At 38.0% G+C, this 16,181-nt stretch overlaps 1 protein-coding gene across 6 annotated transcripts in view; it reads right to left on the reverse strand.

Annotated features, from left to right (window-relative positions):
• The window catches only part of NAALADL2 (N-acetylated alpha-linked acidic dipeptidase like 2), a 415,927-nt gene that overhangs the window by 133,578 nt on the left and 266,168 nt on the right, over positions 1–16,181 (reverse strand). For all 6 annotated transcript variants that reach the window (XM_058844296.1, XM_058844298.1, XM_058844297.1 and 3 more), the window contains one exon: positions 4,720–4,870. In XM_058844296.1, the coding sequence (XP_058700279.1) occupies positions 4,720–4,870 (151 nt within the window). The remainder of the gene's footprint in view (positions 1–4,719; positions 4,871–16,181) is intronic.

Here is a 16,181-nt window from a genome sequence, read left to right on the forward strand (position 1 = left end):
AGATATTACTGAAAATTTGCTGAAATTATGATTTATTGCATTCACTATTCAAAGGCCAGTATTTTCCAAAGATTACCTCTCTATTGCATTAGCACTGATTTTTGTTCATACAGAAAATGACACAGTATATCAGACAGAGCAGTGTAGTTGGTCTGATGAACTCTTTGTGATTTTTATGGCAACCACTGAAATTATGTTGTAAACCTAAGTAAAATGATCAAGAGTGCATGTAAACATATATGAACACACCTAAATTGTAATACCAAACTTTAGCTTCTCTTTCTCCTCAGCTTCAGTCTGTCCTCAGGGAAAATCAAAGCACAGTGCACAGAAGCCTGACTGTGGACAGTCATTTTACAACAAATTACCTTGGTATTTCATTTATCCAATGTTACTACCAGAAAGCAAACACTAATATTGAAAAAGAAAGGCAAAATAATATTCCCAGAGTCATTTCCACAGCCACAGAGGAAAGCATTATATTCTTGTGCCTGTGTTTTGCTCTCAAAAAGAACAGACAAACCAGGGCTGAGGACATCTTGTAAAAAGTCATGATGATTTATAACAAACCATTTTAGAACATATGTTGCACATGCATGCTTAAAACCATTACACAATGTTCTATTTTCCAGCTAACCCCTGCTCAGCTGCTGGCTTCAGAGGAGTAAAATATCACAAAGTGAAGGACAGAAAGGACAAACTCAGATATTAGGCAAGGCACACCTAAACCTACAGAATCACAGGGCTGAATAGAAGATAAACAGGCACACACTTCCACCCCTTTCACCCACACTCCAAGCAGGGGCTGCAGTGTCCCATGGTTGCTGCAGAAGAACTGGCTAAGCTTAATTAAAGAATGGCACATTTCTGAAGAGGTAAATGTCATGGGGTTTTTATGATGCCTATTGGGTGTTTAAATTTTGTTGAACTGAATGTGGTGGGTAAAGCTTGGCCAGGTTCCAGACCCTACCCAGCCACGCTCTCATCATCCCTATTCCACAAGGGAAGAGGAAAGTAAGATGGAAAAGATCATTGATCAGGGTAAAGACAGAGACATCAGTGACCAGTTACCATCGTGGGCGAAACAGTGTCAGCAATCTCCAGCTAAAATAAATTTGGATAATGCAAAACAAACCCCAAAAGATTTGACAGCACTGTCACCCTGCCCTTTTCCAGGCTCAGTTTCGCTCCTGTGCCTGTCCAGCTGCCTTGTCCCTTCTAAAATACACTTTCAGAGGCATCACTGACTTTGCTGATGGCCTCAGCTGTGGCCTGCAGTGGATCAAATCATTAACAATTCCTTGTCTTCCTTGTCCCTTCCTCTGAAATCAAATCCTATTAGCAATGCTTGAGGAATGCTGATGTCAATTCTTCTGTCTGAATAATGCTCACTATTCACAATTCTAGGGACACTGTGCATTTCCTGCGTCACTGATTGTTTTGCCCAAATTCCTGTAGCGTGGCTCACCTGAGCAGCTGTTACCCATAACCTGAACCATGCATGACTTCCACCCCTTCTTCTCCCTGTTAGAACCTCTGCATAACAATTCCCTTAAACAACATCACTCTTCAAACTCCAGCTGATACCGTAAGATTGTATTTTACAGCTGTTACATTTTGGCATTTTTAAGCTCACAGTATTTTCTATGATGCCATCTGAACTCTTCATGAAATAATTTCTATTCCCCCTCTGCACAGATAGGGATTCTATTATGAGACACCTTATCTCATGGGCAGGGTTCTTAGTGCTTATCACAATGCCACTTTTCTATTTACATAGAAGGACTGACAAATAGATTCTATCCATATTTTTGTTTACTGAGCCATTTCCTGTGTGGAAACAAATTTGATTTGAAGCAGCTCTGAAGTCTAGCAATGGAGAAATCTAATATGTGTCTGCCATACAAAGGTGGGTGAAAGGAAGTGCAGCAGTCAAAAAGTGAAAATGGAAAAAGAAAAGTAGATGGGGAACGCACTCAACTTTTACACTGCTCTTCTAAACTTTCTTTTCAAGACAATTTTTGCCATGCAAGTCTCTTATTTCCTTATCAAGCTTCTTAATCCTGTATGATTACTTCCTTGAGTTCCACCCTGTGGCTCTATTTCATTTCAAAAGCAGGAACACAGAAGATTTCTAAAAATGAAGCACACTAGTCCTTGGCAGTCAGAATCACAAAGACTGAAATGATGCTCACAAAGGCTCCTGTGATTGTTTCAGGCCTGATATGATTTAGGATTGGAAGAGTCTTAAGAACAGAGGAATTAAATTATGAATAGGAGCTGCAGAAACTTTCACATAAGTGCTGTTCACTTCCCCTTCTCAGAATTACTTTTTCCCCTTTGTTAAACAGAGATCAATAAAATTATTCCACTTGTAGGTAGCTGGCATCTCAAACCCATCCTCAAGCTATTTCTATACATTCAAGATGATTCATATGCAGAACTGCAGCATTTAATCTTCATGAAACAGAAAATGTGAGCTGAAACCTCATGAGAACTCCAAAATTCTCTCTGAACTATTACATAAATCCCATTTTAAAATGTTGTCAACTTTGAGAAAAGATCTGTAAATTATACAATTTCCTGAAGACTTTTTTTCTAGGAAAAATCTGAAGCATTCCAGTACTCTGATACCACCAAGAAATTTGTTTTCAGACTAAAAGAACAAGAGAAACAAAGGCAGCAGCATGAAAACCCAAGTTTCCTACCTTTTATTCACCAAGTACAAGACTAGTTTTGGATCACTCATCCTACCAGGAGTTTCCCATTAAAAGGGAGAATGCTGGTAGGAGCAGCCTCGAGATTGTGATAGTAACAGTTCTTCTGGCAAAGTGTGAAGTACAGATGGTGTCAAAGATATGCCAATAACTTAAGCAGGAGCTTCCAATAAAACCTCTTGTAGTGCTTATTACACTCTGTGAATCAAAGTGAAAGGGGCAGCCTGGGCTCTCTGGCTCCTTTATTCCCCACTAGGCAGTTTCACTACTGTACATCCCTGTGCATCCCCTGGGGAAGAGCCTGCACTCCAGATGAATTTGTGTCTGTGCCAGCCATGAGCTACCTCTGAGCAAGTCAATTCATTCTCCAGAGAAGCAAAATCATCATCAGAAACATAGGAATTACTTCCATCTGATCTACCTTCCAGTGACAAAACCATAAAAAAAGGGTTTTCTCACGTATCCCTTTGAGCTCTTTCCAGCTCATAATGGCATTCAGTGATCAAAATAAAAATGCTCTTAAACATGATAACCTGCTCCTGCTTATGAATGTTGCTCAGAGATTTAAAACCACAGACAAGCCACACTAAGGCTTCTCCCAGAAACCATCAATACACTTGTGACACCATTGTCCACATTATTAAGCTTCTCTTTCCCAAACTGGAGATTGGAATGCACACTGCAGATGAGATCGTTTGCTGACAGAAAACTAACACATAAGGTTTAAACACTGAAGTGGCATCTTCATGTTGGTGTATCTGTTTTAATTAGCTCTACTTTTCATGTAGGGTAAATAAAACATTAAGGAGTCAGCCAGACAGAGACACCACAAACTGTTTTTCAAATAGCTCCATGAAATGAGCAAGAATAAAGCTTGAAGAGTGTTATATTTACCTCTGTAGCTCCCAGGGCACTTTTAAGAACACTGGGTCAGGTACACTGAGACACTGAGAAACTGTGCAATTTCTTTCCCACTGAGCTGTCAAGGCATTCATGCTGTGAATAGCTAACACCCTTCTTTGACAACCAAGCAAATATTTCTATTTTCTGCCACTCTAGGCATGACGTATCTCCACGTTGCCTCAGTTGATTTAGTGCCAATTCAAGTCAAACTTTAGATGTCTGAGCCAGTAACCGGACAAAATATTCTTGATGAAGCCTTGTCACAAACTCATAGACTGCTGCTTAATACATTTCCAAATAGTTAGATAGCAAAAAGGGCTGTAAAGCTGAAAAAGCTGCAGAGAAGCGGAACACATATTCATTGAACTGCCAGAATGGAGATTTAAGTAGCACATACAAGTCAAATATGCTGCTGCTTCTATTTATTGTTAACATTGCTTCAGAAAAAAACCCATGTAAAATTATATAAGACCATGTTCTTTGGATCTATGTTGCTCCTTGAAATCCATTCTGTATTTCCCATCTTTCAAAAATACATGTATTTAGAGAAACATAATTAATAACCAAGTCTATCTGAGCAAGACTAAATGAACACATCCTGTTCTTGTGATAGTAGCATATAGATACCATAAACACTATTTTTTCTTAATACTTTAAAAATATAAGTATATAATTACATTTCACTTGCACCTACTGATCAAAAGTTTTCATTTCTGATACTGTGAAAGAGGAAGACAGAATTAAGGGAATAATCCTTTCAGTGGGGACAGATCCTGTGGAAAATGCTCCAAAACTACTGGATCAGTACTTCACAGTTTTGAGTTTTGTTCATGGGATAAGAATAAGCAGGTAGCAATAATGGTTCAGTGTGTGAACACTCAAATACAAAACACAATAAACTATTGAGAGTGCAGACTCTGTGCCAAGAGTTTAAAGCACTTTTGAGACTGGATTCCACCCTTTAATCCACGTTGCATTACAGAGTGTTTCCTTTCTCAGAGCCTCTGTTTCCAGCAGGATTTGGTTCAGTGTTTTAACTCCCACAATCTCCAGAGAATTGAAATGCAGATGAAGTGAGGAAGCCCCGAGCAGGACTCACCAATACTGGCATAGCCAGGCGTGGATGGATCTCCTCCGCTGTTCAGGGACACCAGAAAAGCTTTGTCAGCGAGGTCTGCAGTCTTTGGTAAATCACAGGGATCCGTGTAAAGGAGAACACCACCAAACCCTGCATCTTCCAGCAGAGAAAGCTGAGGGGAAAAGCAGCACAGGTGACCATTAACAACAGTGTCAGAACACATTGTTATTGTTTTTATTACTGCTGAGATAGAGGCTGTCCCATGCACCACGTTCCCACCACAGATTGCTCTGTACCAAGCTGCACTGCCAAAAGTGCTTGTAGCACCTTAGCAGGTTTTCCCAAGATAAACACCACCCTGAAAATGCCTCAGTTTGAAAAATTATGTCACTAAATCTTCTTGAGTTGATCTTCTCTATTTTCCATGTTATTATCTGTAAGATGTTCTTGCTTAGTTTACCTCTTCAAGGACACTGCACATACTGAATGTTTGCTAACACTGACATCAGCCTTCTGCAGGATTTCTGGACACAGTTACTCTTCAGTTAAGAGAGAAAACAGGAGTTTAAAGAACATTACAAAAGTAAAATTAAATTAAGAACTCTATCTTACCCAAATGTTTGGATCTGCCTCCTGTCAGACAACAGCTTTTATTTTGTCTCATTAGAACATCAAAGCTTGTGTTGGGACTGGCAATTAGAGTTTCCAAAAATCCACAGATCTGGACAGGAATATCAGGAAAACTTCCCCAAAATCAAGGACAAAAGCAACCAAGTACCATAACCTGCAGCAGCTTTTTTGACTGGAAAACCTCAGTTTTTTTCTTTCATAGAGAACTGAAAAATAAGGAGATTTTATTCCAAAACAGACAAAATCCAACTGTAATGTGGCAAACACTCCCATGAAATGAGATGACCTTTCTGCATAATGCTCTGCATATTTGGAATATGACTGAAGACTACTCACTGATACAAAACTATATTAATTTTCCAGACAGAAGTAATTCAGGTATTTAAGGATTATCTTACTACTCACTGAGCTGCTCTATTGATGACTTTCCAAATGTCTCCAAATGGTCTGAAGAATGACAGCAGGTCTACAATGTTTCTACACAACTCTGATTTCACAGGAACCTGAGAACTTTTTACTATACCTCTGTTTTTCATTTCAGTTGTACTCATCCTTCTGTATTTCAAAACCTTCATTTTTTTCCTTGTGTATGTGTATAATTTTCAATTTACTTCCTAGCTGCTGGTTTTAAGGAATGTTTATGCACAGTTCTCTGTGGCTTTACAAGTATGTAAATTACATGAATATATGGCATTCAGTTTGAGCCTCATAAGCATTTGGTGTTCAGTTCTGCTTTACTCGACAGCTAAAACAGAAAAAAAAATATAAAAATAGCAGCCTACTATTTGCAATGTTATAAAAATAGCAAACTACTATTTGCCATTTCTGTAAGTAAATATATCTAATATTGTGATTTGCTAAGACCTTGACACTTGTCTGAATTCAGATAAGCAGATGCAAGTTGAACCTGTGAGTCACTTAATCTTACCTATCTTACTCAAACAGGTAATCCACAGATGAAAAGGGATTTTTAGAGAGAGCTCTAGTCAGATGAGTAGGAGAGTGAGAGAAGGTGATTAGCTCAAATGCTTAAAAATACATTACAGACCTTAAATGTAATGCAGGAATAGGGATTTCCCAAATGGTAGGTTCATTTATTATTGTTTTCTTCTGTTTTCAATTCACATTTGTATTCAGACATTCAGACAGAATTTGATTGCACAAAAAATAGGGTGGGAGAGCTAGGGACACATCCTAGCTAAACGATGTAACTGGCAGGATTTAAAATAACAATTTTCCTGCCTCCATATCCAGTATCGTTTTATTAATCCCTGGTTTATTTAGTAGAACACAAAACTGGAAATAAAAATGTTTGGGTTTTTTTTTAAAGAGAGTTTTAAAAACTTTGTATTTAAAAAAAATCACTATTAAATCCCTCAGTTTCAGTGAGAGAAAGTAACTACAAGTCTGTTAGTCACAAAGTGCAGCAACCACCGCTGCCATGGCTACAATCGCTAGTAAGGAGTTGTGTCACACATGTGAAATTGCAAAACAGCTTTCAGATTTCAGCTATAATAGCTCCTTTTTAACTTTACAACAGTGACAGCACAACTATATCTACAATAAATGTGAATTGCTGATTCCATTTTCATCTTAAATAAGTCAACACTTAACCAGCCGTAAATTGTCCGAGCACAAAGAAGCCCAAAAGGTTCTGCATGTTTTTTTACAAGGCAGAAAATCGTAGATTAATTCCTTCAGGTAAACCAGTGCACATCTATTCAAATGATTGGATTATTTTAGATTGCAAAGCCCTCCAACAGCAAAATCTAATTCTATGAGTTTGATTGTATATGCATTGTCCTTCTCCAAAGCCATAAACATCTCAGAACAAGCTGGAAACAACAGAATTCTTGAAAACAGATGCTGGTGCCCGCTGTTAACCCTTTAGTTATTTATGGCTGCTTAAGTCCTCAGTTTTTAGAGTTACCTTAAAAAATGTGAGTGTTTCAATTCAGTATATTACATCACCCCATAAAACATTCTGGACTCAATTTAATCTAATATGAGACACTTGCTGCTTTATCAAAGGCTCTGTCGTGTACCTGGGGACAGATTAGCCTTGTAAACTCTATACACCACCAGGCACCATTAAATTGCCTTTTAAAGATGATATGGCTGAAGCAGTGAAAAGACAGATTGCAACAGTCTATAGAACTTAGTTTGGCTCCAAGGGGAAAACTCAAAGCAGCTTCTCTGTTTTAAATGCATTTTAAATGCACCATGTCTGAGATGTGGCAGAGGAAACATTTTCCTTTTGCTCTGACACACAGGTAACAGCGAGCAGCTCTCTGCTCCCTAGTTCAGACAGGCTTTACTGGGACACTTTGGCCACAAACCTGGACAAACTGACAGGCATTGCATCCAAAATAAGCAAGCTGAGCATGACTATTTGCTGGGGAAAAAGAAAAGAAGCAACAAGAAACAGGGGCCACTGCCTTTCATAGGTGGCTTTAATGTGTTTTAGCTCACCTGAGGCCACCTGAATGAACACTTAATTGGGGGTTACATTAATGATCTGAACACAGAACAAACCTACCAAAGAGAACAGACTGCAGGCTCTGTGAATCTCCAGCATAATGCAAAAGAGCTGCCCATCAATGGCTGGTGATAAGCAGGGAAGCAATGCAGCAGGCACTGGCCTCAAGCTGTATTTGTTATCTTCCACCTGAGTCTGACTCTCTGAAGATCTTTCCCCTGGTCTCTTCTCAGCTGAGACCATCCTTGCACCTTGTAAGCACCAAACAGCATAAAACCAAGCAGGTACTCAGCCTTCATTATTTTCCAGGGACTACACTGGACTGGTTTCCTGCTAAGCCCAGAGCCTCAGACAATTAAGAACATGTACATTGAGGCATGGAGCTGTTCCAGCAGTACCCTCACTTTCCAGCTGAAAATAAAGCGTGACTGAAGCAGCACTACTCTGATCTTCTGTGCATGGGAGCCACATCTGGGGTTGAGTTTAAGCTGTCATTTCATGGGCAGAGAGCAGAAAATCACATCATGCTTTGGTCTCACCTGGATTACAGCAACTACAAATTCAGAGACAGCCAAGAAAAGGTTTCCTACACTATTCTCTCACTGCATCTGAACAGCTTAGATCCTGTTCCTAGAACCTCTGATCCAGTAACACCCTAATGTTTAAAGATAATTAAATAAGCATGGCATCTTTTCCCTCCCTTTTGTTGATTCCCAGCAATAGTTCTGCTTACAAATAATTTAGAAAGTAGCAATGCATGATAAACCAACAAGGGGCATCACAACACAGGATATTCCTAGCATTGATGGTTAACAGTGCTTGTGACTGCACCAGGGAAAAAGAAAATAAGATGATGCAAGTAATTGTGGATTATATCAACCTACTAATTGCATATTCAAATAGCTTCTTGTCATTAGCAATTCTTCTCACCATATTTGAAAGTGGTTCCAAAATATGGACAAGCCTTCTGAAAACCCACTGTACAGACAGTTCTCCCCCTGATGGTGTTTACAGCATCAGTTTGTGCTTTATGAGGTACAACACCAGCCCCATTACTGACAAATATTGCCTAAGTCTTAACTTAGGTGTCCTGATCCACAGAAATGACTGAGCCACTGATTAGTTGGCACAGAAAACTTATTTCACAGGAGGAAATATCTCAGTACCTTCCCTGCAAGTTTAATGGAAATGGGATATTGAGCAGACAAGAGGCAGATGCTGTTAATACACTACTGAGAAGGCCACATGGGGCCTCCTCTATGAAGGAGATGAATAAAAACTGAAATTTTACTCCTTAACAGAAGGGGGAAAAAACATGGAAGAAATCAAGAGACAGAGTGACAGATGTAGAGGGATACAGAAACTTGTCCACAGGTTTGACACCACAAAACCCAGCCTCAAGAAAAAGAGCTGTGAAAAACCTGTTCACTAATCCATGGAACAACCTGTTCATTTATTGACTGATACATTATTTAAGATAAAGCAGTTCAGTACAAGATACTTTGGCTTACAATTCTATACAGCAAGTGACTCTGCTTCCAAACAAGTACCACTAACAGTGCCTCTGGAAAACTTGATTTAAAATACAGCAACTTCCAAACACATTCCACCACTAGAGAGAGGTTTTTCAAGTCAAATTTTAGTGCTGGGAAAAAAAAAAGATCCAGATCTCTTAATTTTACCACAAGTTCCCACCTGTTACTAGGGTCAATACAAATCCAGTGAGATTTTCTTATTAGATCTAATTCTGCTTTCAACTCTATTACATAAGGCTTCAGACTTTCAACCCTAACTTAATAGTAAATAAAACAATATAAATTATCTGCATAACAGTATTTAGGGATTCTCTTCTATCTCATTATGTATCATGTACCATGCTAGTATATTTTAAAAGTCTACATTTCAAAAAGCCCTTTAAGTACACCTTGATGTCTGAAGTAAAAAATGCCTAAAAATGTAGTTCTCATCTTCAGAAGTAATTAATGTGAATGGATTTCACACTATTGAAAGTGTATCCTCGCTCCTGTACACAGATAATCAGACTAATAGATAATATTAGGCTGCTCATTAAAACTTCTCAGAGGTATTTGAAGCTTTTTCTATACCAAAAATATGTCTGTGGCAAAGTAACAGAACTCTAAATAAAGAGATAAAGCATGCTTTAGCTACAAGCACTTACAGAGTCTAAGGGAGATTTTTTTTTTAACACTTAAAAGGGCAGCTGACACTACTTAAATCCCCTTAAATCTGCACACAAAATTGGAAAAATTGTATTTTACGCAACGACTGCCTTAGTGTTAATGACATCACAGTTCATTAGACAGCAAAGGCCTTTCAATGTCAGCTATGGACAGCAAAGTTAATTTGGGATGATGCTATTCTAACATGCAACCTGCTCCATGTAACTTCAGGAACTCTTCCTAAAGGCAGATTCACAATCTCACTGTTCATTACAAGTCCATTCACTGTTAAAAATGCAAAACATGGACATAACACATTCATAAAATAAGAAAAAACATCCTATTTATATGTTGTCTCTATATAATTGTGATCCCCTTTTCTCTGTCCCTTCCAGGTACACATCACAAAAATGCATGCAGAATTTTACATTCAAAGACATATTACATATGGAGCATGGAAACAAAAATAAGGAAAAACTAATTTGTTAAAAAAAATATAGAAAATACATGAAAAAATACATGTATGTACTAACTATGTTCACAGTAAAATCAAATATATTACTTATTTAAAAATCTCCTATTGTCATTATACTTCAGTGCAATGATCAGCATTAATTAGACAAATAACAGTAATCAGTTTTTAACTGCTGCATTTTTCAATTCATAGTGCAATGTGCAAAAGACATGGTTCATTAATCTGTGACACAGCTTTACTGGACAGTTATTAATTACTCTTTTGTACTGAAGTCCCAATTAAAATCATGCTGCTTTGAAAGGATCTCTCCTCTAATTTGACTAATTGGCAGTAGGTAAAATCATGAAGCAAGAGCAAAGTGTATTTAAACTGTTGGAAGATCTCGCTGACACAAATCTTTATATTTCTGAAGCAGATTGGGTAGAAAAGTAAGATTTAGTATAGATATAGATTGTTTAGGTATAATCAGATGCTTCTGTCCTCTCAATTACCTACTGTAATACAAAAGAAGAGGCTTGGTAATACAAAACTCAAGGTGGAAAAAAATCCACTTAAATGCACATACCTTCATTTATATTCCACTCTTCTAAATTGCAAATTTTTAACTGAGTAAGGTTTGGTTTCACCTTGTATTTTTAATACTGCACTTGATGTTTAATCACGTTCCAGGACTCCCCATCACAAAGACTGAGTGATGTTGAAAAGAATTTGGTGTCAAAACTGTCTGAAGAGGTTTTGGCTGTTGCTGACCAGCCCTCAAGGTGCTGTGCTAAGGCTGTAAAGGGGATGGAGGGAGGATGCAGCCAGATTCATGGGGACCATGGAAAGAAACACATCTTTCCTCTCCAGCTCAAACACTGGCCTTGCCTGAGGAGTGGCATCACTGCTGGATTGAAGAAACAGGGCTGGCAAAGGGATTAAGCTGAATAAAACTTCAAACAGCTATAAATGCATTCACAGTGGCCTCATAAATGACAGGCTACTGCCATAAAGGTCTTAGAAGAGGGAAAACATATTGCAATGGAATTTATCAAACTATTCCTGCCATACAGTGACACATATAGGAACAATACAAAATCAAAGAGTTGCTCTGTATCATGGCAAGACCTTCAGACTTTGATGTAGTTACTACCACAGAAATGATAACATGAAGTACATTTATTTGTGGAAAGAATCTGACAAGCATATCTAAGATTTTTTTTAAGACATTTTCTGTAATCACTTTCCAAACTAAAATTGGCTTTCCCAATTTTAAATTTTCAAAATTTTTGTCCTTTTTTCAATATCCAAAAAAACTATTTCTAGGGAAGAGAGAGTCTCCTTCTGTATTTCTTGGATGTCCTACAGAATGTGGGAAGAGAAGCAGAAGGGAAGGGTCAGAAACTTGAGGATGTTAATCACAAAAATCTGCCTTTGAGCGATGGGGGTGTATGGCAGTGATGAGTACGAGCTACTCTGTACATCAGTTTACCATCCATTATATTTTAAGTACATTCCTCTGTCAGGTAAGTGCTATCCAAGGACAGCAGACTTCTCCTCGAGCACTGGTTGTGTGCTGGTTCGACTGGAAATCCACACACTGACCTCTGGACAGTTGTGGAAGTTGAGGAAAAACCTTTGGAGACTTCCCCTCCCCCTCCCCCCACCCACTCTCTCTAAACAAAAAATCATTTTGGTTTAATTCTGTAATCTTGCACAGAAAAAAAAATTTAACATCCTGCTCCTACATGTGGTATTAAGCTTATCAAGAACTGAATGTTCTGTCCCATACTTTTTTCCTGTTTTCTGCCTGCTCATCTTCTACACAGTTTTATCAAAGAAAAGTAATTTGTTATACATCAGCAGTTTTTAAAAATGGAATTTTTCACAATAGGATATTTGGACAATTAAACATAAGCCAGATATACTGCCAGTTCCCTGTACTAGATTTTAGCAACTTTTAATACAAATTGAGTGCATATTTTATTGCCAGATCTTGCTTACCACTGCTAAGAAATTCACAATGTTCAATCTAATTAAAAATGAAATTGAACTACAATTCCCTAGAAACAAGGGCTGATTGGACTCAATAAGCTTTACTTAATTTATTTCAGAAACAAAATATTTGAATTGCTTACAGTCCAGAAAAAAAAAGCTTCATTATTTGATGAGTATATAATACAAAGCCTTTTATATTGCTTTTGCATTCCTACATCTTCAGGAAATACTACTCACTTCTAAATAAGCATGTAGAGGAACACTGTGTGCATAATAAGTATAATTAAATATTCAGTAAACATTAAAAAGAAACAGGCTGTATGAATGTCCAGATGAGCAACCTCCAGAAAGGCAATAGCATTTCCCTGTTCACACTGAAACTGTTGTTTCTGATTATGTTTATGGTTATTCCAGTCTATGTTTAGACTCTATTACAGAGAGAATAAAGCTGAAGATCCATCATACAAAAAACAATTACACAAAGATATAATTATAATCTTGCCAAATCATCAAGAATAAACTGATTAGACCCTTTGTTGCATTTTATGCATTCTACCCAACTTTTAATCCAAAATTCACTGAACTGCCAAGAGAGTCACAGACCAGAGTCAAATCTGCCAACGTCCCCTTATTTATTTTTTTGTTTTTTTCTTATTTATTTGTTTTCCTACCACTAGAAAAATGACATAAGATGAGCAGATCTGATTTTCAAGCACCATCCCCAGCACAGGGCAGTGGTTACCCAGGAAGCTGTGGTGTCAGGTTCCCCTCACCCTTCTGCGCCCTGTGCAGGGCACAAAACCCGAATTCCCCTGGAGAGGAGGCTGCAGTTCTCTGTGCCAGCAGCCACTCTGCTCACCACAAACATTTGGGGCACCTCTCCCAACCTCAGGGAGCTTTGCAAGCTTTTCCTTCTCCCTCTGGACTCCAGCAGCGAGCTCCCAGCCAGGAGATATCCCAGTCGTGGTACCACAGCATGGTTTGGGTTGGGAGGGACCTTAAAGCTCGTCTCACTCCAATCCCCCTCAACATATCAGCAAGAAAATAAAAATATCAGCAGGAAGAGCTGGAATATATATTTTCCAGTACCAACACTGGAAGTTAGCAGTGTTGAAATGAAAACAGCCCAAGGTATCCTTCTGTCTCCAAGATAAAAGTAGGATTATGACTTTTCTAGCTCCAAGAGTGTAGCTGTTGTATGGGATCCACACAGCAATCAGAGATTTGAAATTAAGGCAGATTTGCTGCCCCAAGTAATTTCATATTAACACAATTGTTAGGTTGTTAAAACAGCTGCCTTTCACTTATTTTATTATCTTCTCAATTCTTATCCATCTATTGGAAAATTTTAGTCTTTTGCATTGATTTTCTGTAAAGTACAGAACATACTCCCCTGCTCAACTCTTTCCTGGTCTATTACATTGCATCCAGGTTTCATTTCTTTCAAAATAACACCTTGAATGTAATATAATAGTATCTTTAGAGACTGCATAACATTGTTATGTATTTTTAAATTTACATTTTATTTAATTTTATGTTTCCAAGTAGAACATATAATGATATAGAGTGTGCTCTATGTAAGCCTCAGGCATATCTATATATCAACTAGGAAAACTGAGTATTATTAATTGGTTAATGAATATTTTAGCTTCATTTATGGAAAAGAGCAGTGTTTAGCTACTTGGTTAGCATGCCTTTAAGTAAATCAATACTCAGAATAAACTTATTTACCTTCCTTATTAGAAAAACAGTCACAAACCAGGAGTGATAAAAGAAATGATCGTAAAGAATGCGCCCCAGTGCATAAAGTCATTTCAAGAACTATAAATATTAAAGAAGTTATTACAAACCTTGGCAATAAAAGTTCTTTATAAATTATCAGTACTGATTTCCGCTCCTAAGCTCCCCTAGAAATTCCAAAATTAAAAATTAGGCTAGTCTTGATTTTGTTTCCTCACTGACATTTCAGAAAACTAGAATTTTTTTCCACATGAACTTATTCATGAACTGTGCTACACAGGACATATCATGAATTCATCTTTCATACTGAACATCAAGGTTTAAAGAGGAATATGCAATAAACTGAAGCACCACTTAATGTGTAACTCTGGTACAGCAAAACTGCGGGCAACCTTCACAAAAGCTGCAACAGCTGAAAAAGCCAACATGTGCAGTTTTGTGTCTTCCCAGGTCCTTTCTTTTTCACTGCTTTCCACTCAGCACATCAGTAAAACAGAGCTCTGCCTCCTCCTGTGACCTACTAAATAGCCCATTTCACCAAAATGAAATAGTAGAAAGAGCTACACGAAGGAGGTCCAAGGTTGAAGCACTCGATGAGAGCAGGGAAGGCAGCTGGATTAGTTTGGCAGTCACAAAGCACTGTAAAGTCATTAATTCACCAGCAGTTAGGAAAAAAACCCAGCCAAACCAACAACCCCCAGCTCCTCTTCAGTAACACCAGTCTACAAATAGTTCCAAAACATCAATCCAAAATGATGTTCTTCCCTTGTCTTAAAAAATAGAGTGAAAAATATAAAATGTGAAAAATAGGTTCAACTTTCTGTCACTAAGATTTTTTTCATGCAGTGATTAGGAAAGGAAGACCCCAATACCAAAACAAGGTCATACCAAGGGTGGCTTAGAAAGATGTGGCAGTAAAACCCTTGCTCTGTCACTCTTCTCAACTAGGTCATTGACAGCACATTATTTTTGTCTTTCTCTGACAATTTTTTGGGGCAGGAAAGACCAAAAGAAAATATCTTTTGAAACCTTGTAGTTTAAAACCACAGTTCCCTCTGATGGGCCCACTGAAAAGATTGAACACCACTTACAGCTCCTAGAACTCCACTAAACTTTCTAAATGACAAACAGAATACTGCAGTTATAAGATTAATGAGAAAGAAATACAATAAAACTCATGATCAATCAGCATCTGTTATACCACTGTAAGTCCTAAGACAGAACTTGCAGAAAAAGTCTTTAAAGAATACACAACTTCACTCTGGGGGAAAAGAAAAAACAAAAACCCGAAAACCAACATGAAACCAAACAAATGCCAAGCTGAAAGCCTCCAACCTAAAAACCCAAATAAAAGCTCCATCTCAACACTAAGTCACACTGCAGGACCATGTAATGAATCAATGGTCTGACACAGAATGAAGATGACAATCACAGCCCCTGGTGTTTAGCCCAGGAGAGAAATCTATAGAAAAGCAGAGAATATTTCCATGTTCAGAACAAGCATTTTCTCTTGCAATAGGTTTGCACAAGAGAGAGAGTAGAAAAAAGCCCCCACAAACAGAAATTTCTGTTCTCAGTCATTAATTTCTTCTCTTTGGCAACTGGCACTGATGACTAATTTTGTACTTACCATGGCTTCTAACTAAAAAGGTGAAAAGGAAGCCAGCTCAGGGTTACAGGGCGAGCTTACTTTTGCATCACTTATTAATGGAAAATGCATCTCTATCCATCCTGTTTAGAAAACTGGTACTGAAATCCTCATGCCTAAGCCTGCACTGAACTGCATTTACAGCTTTTACACCATTTACATTGAACGGCTTTACACCAAAGCAACACCCTCAATGTCAATAAACCTTGATTGGTAAGAAACTCAGTCAGGCTTTCTGACCTTTGTCGGTCTCCTCTGTTGAGTGTCGAGTGACTGGATGAGGAAACTGCCTCAAATTGCATCAGGGAAGTTTCAGTTAGATATTAGGAAAAAATTCTTCACCAACAGGGTTAT

This window comes from Poecile atricapillus, chromosome 8 (assembly GCF_030490865.1).
Source record: "Poecile atricapillus isolate bPoeAtr1 chromosome 8, bPoeAtr1.hap1, whole genome shotgun sequence".
Classification (NCBI taxonomy): domain Eukaryota; kingdom Metazoa; phylum Chordata; class Aves; order Passeriformes; family Paridae; genus Poecile; species Poecile atricapillus.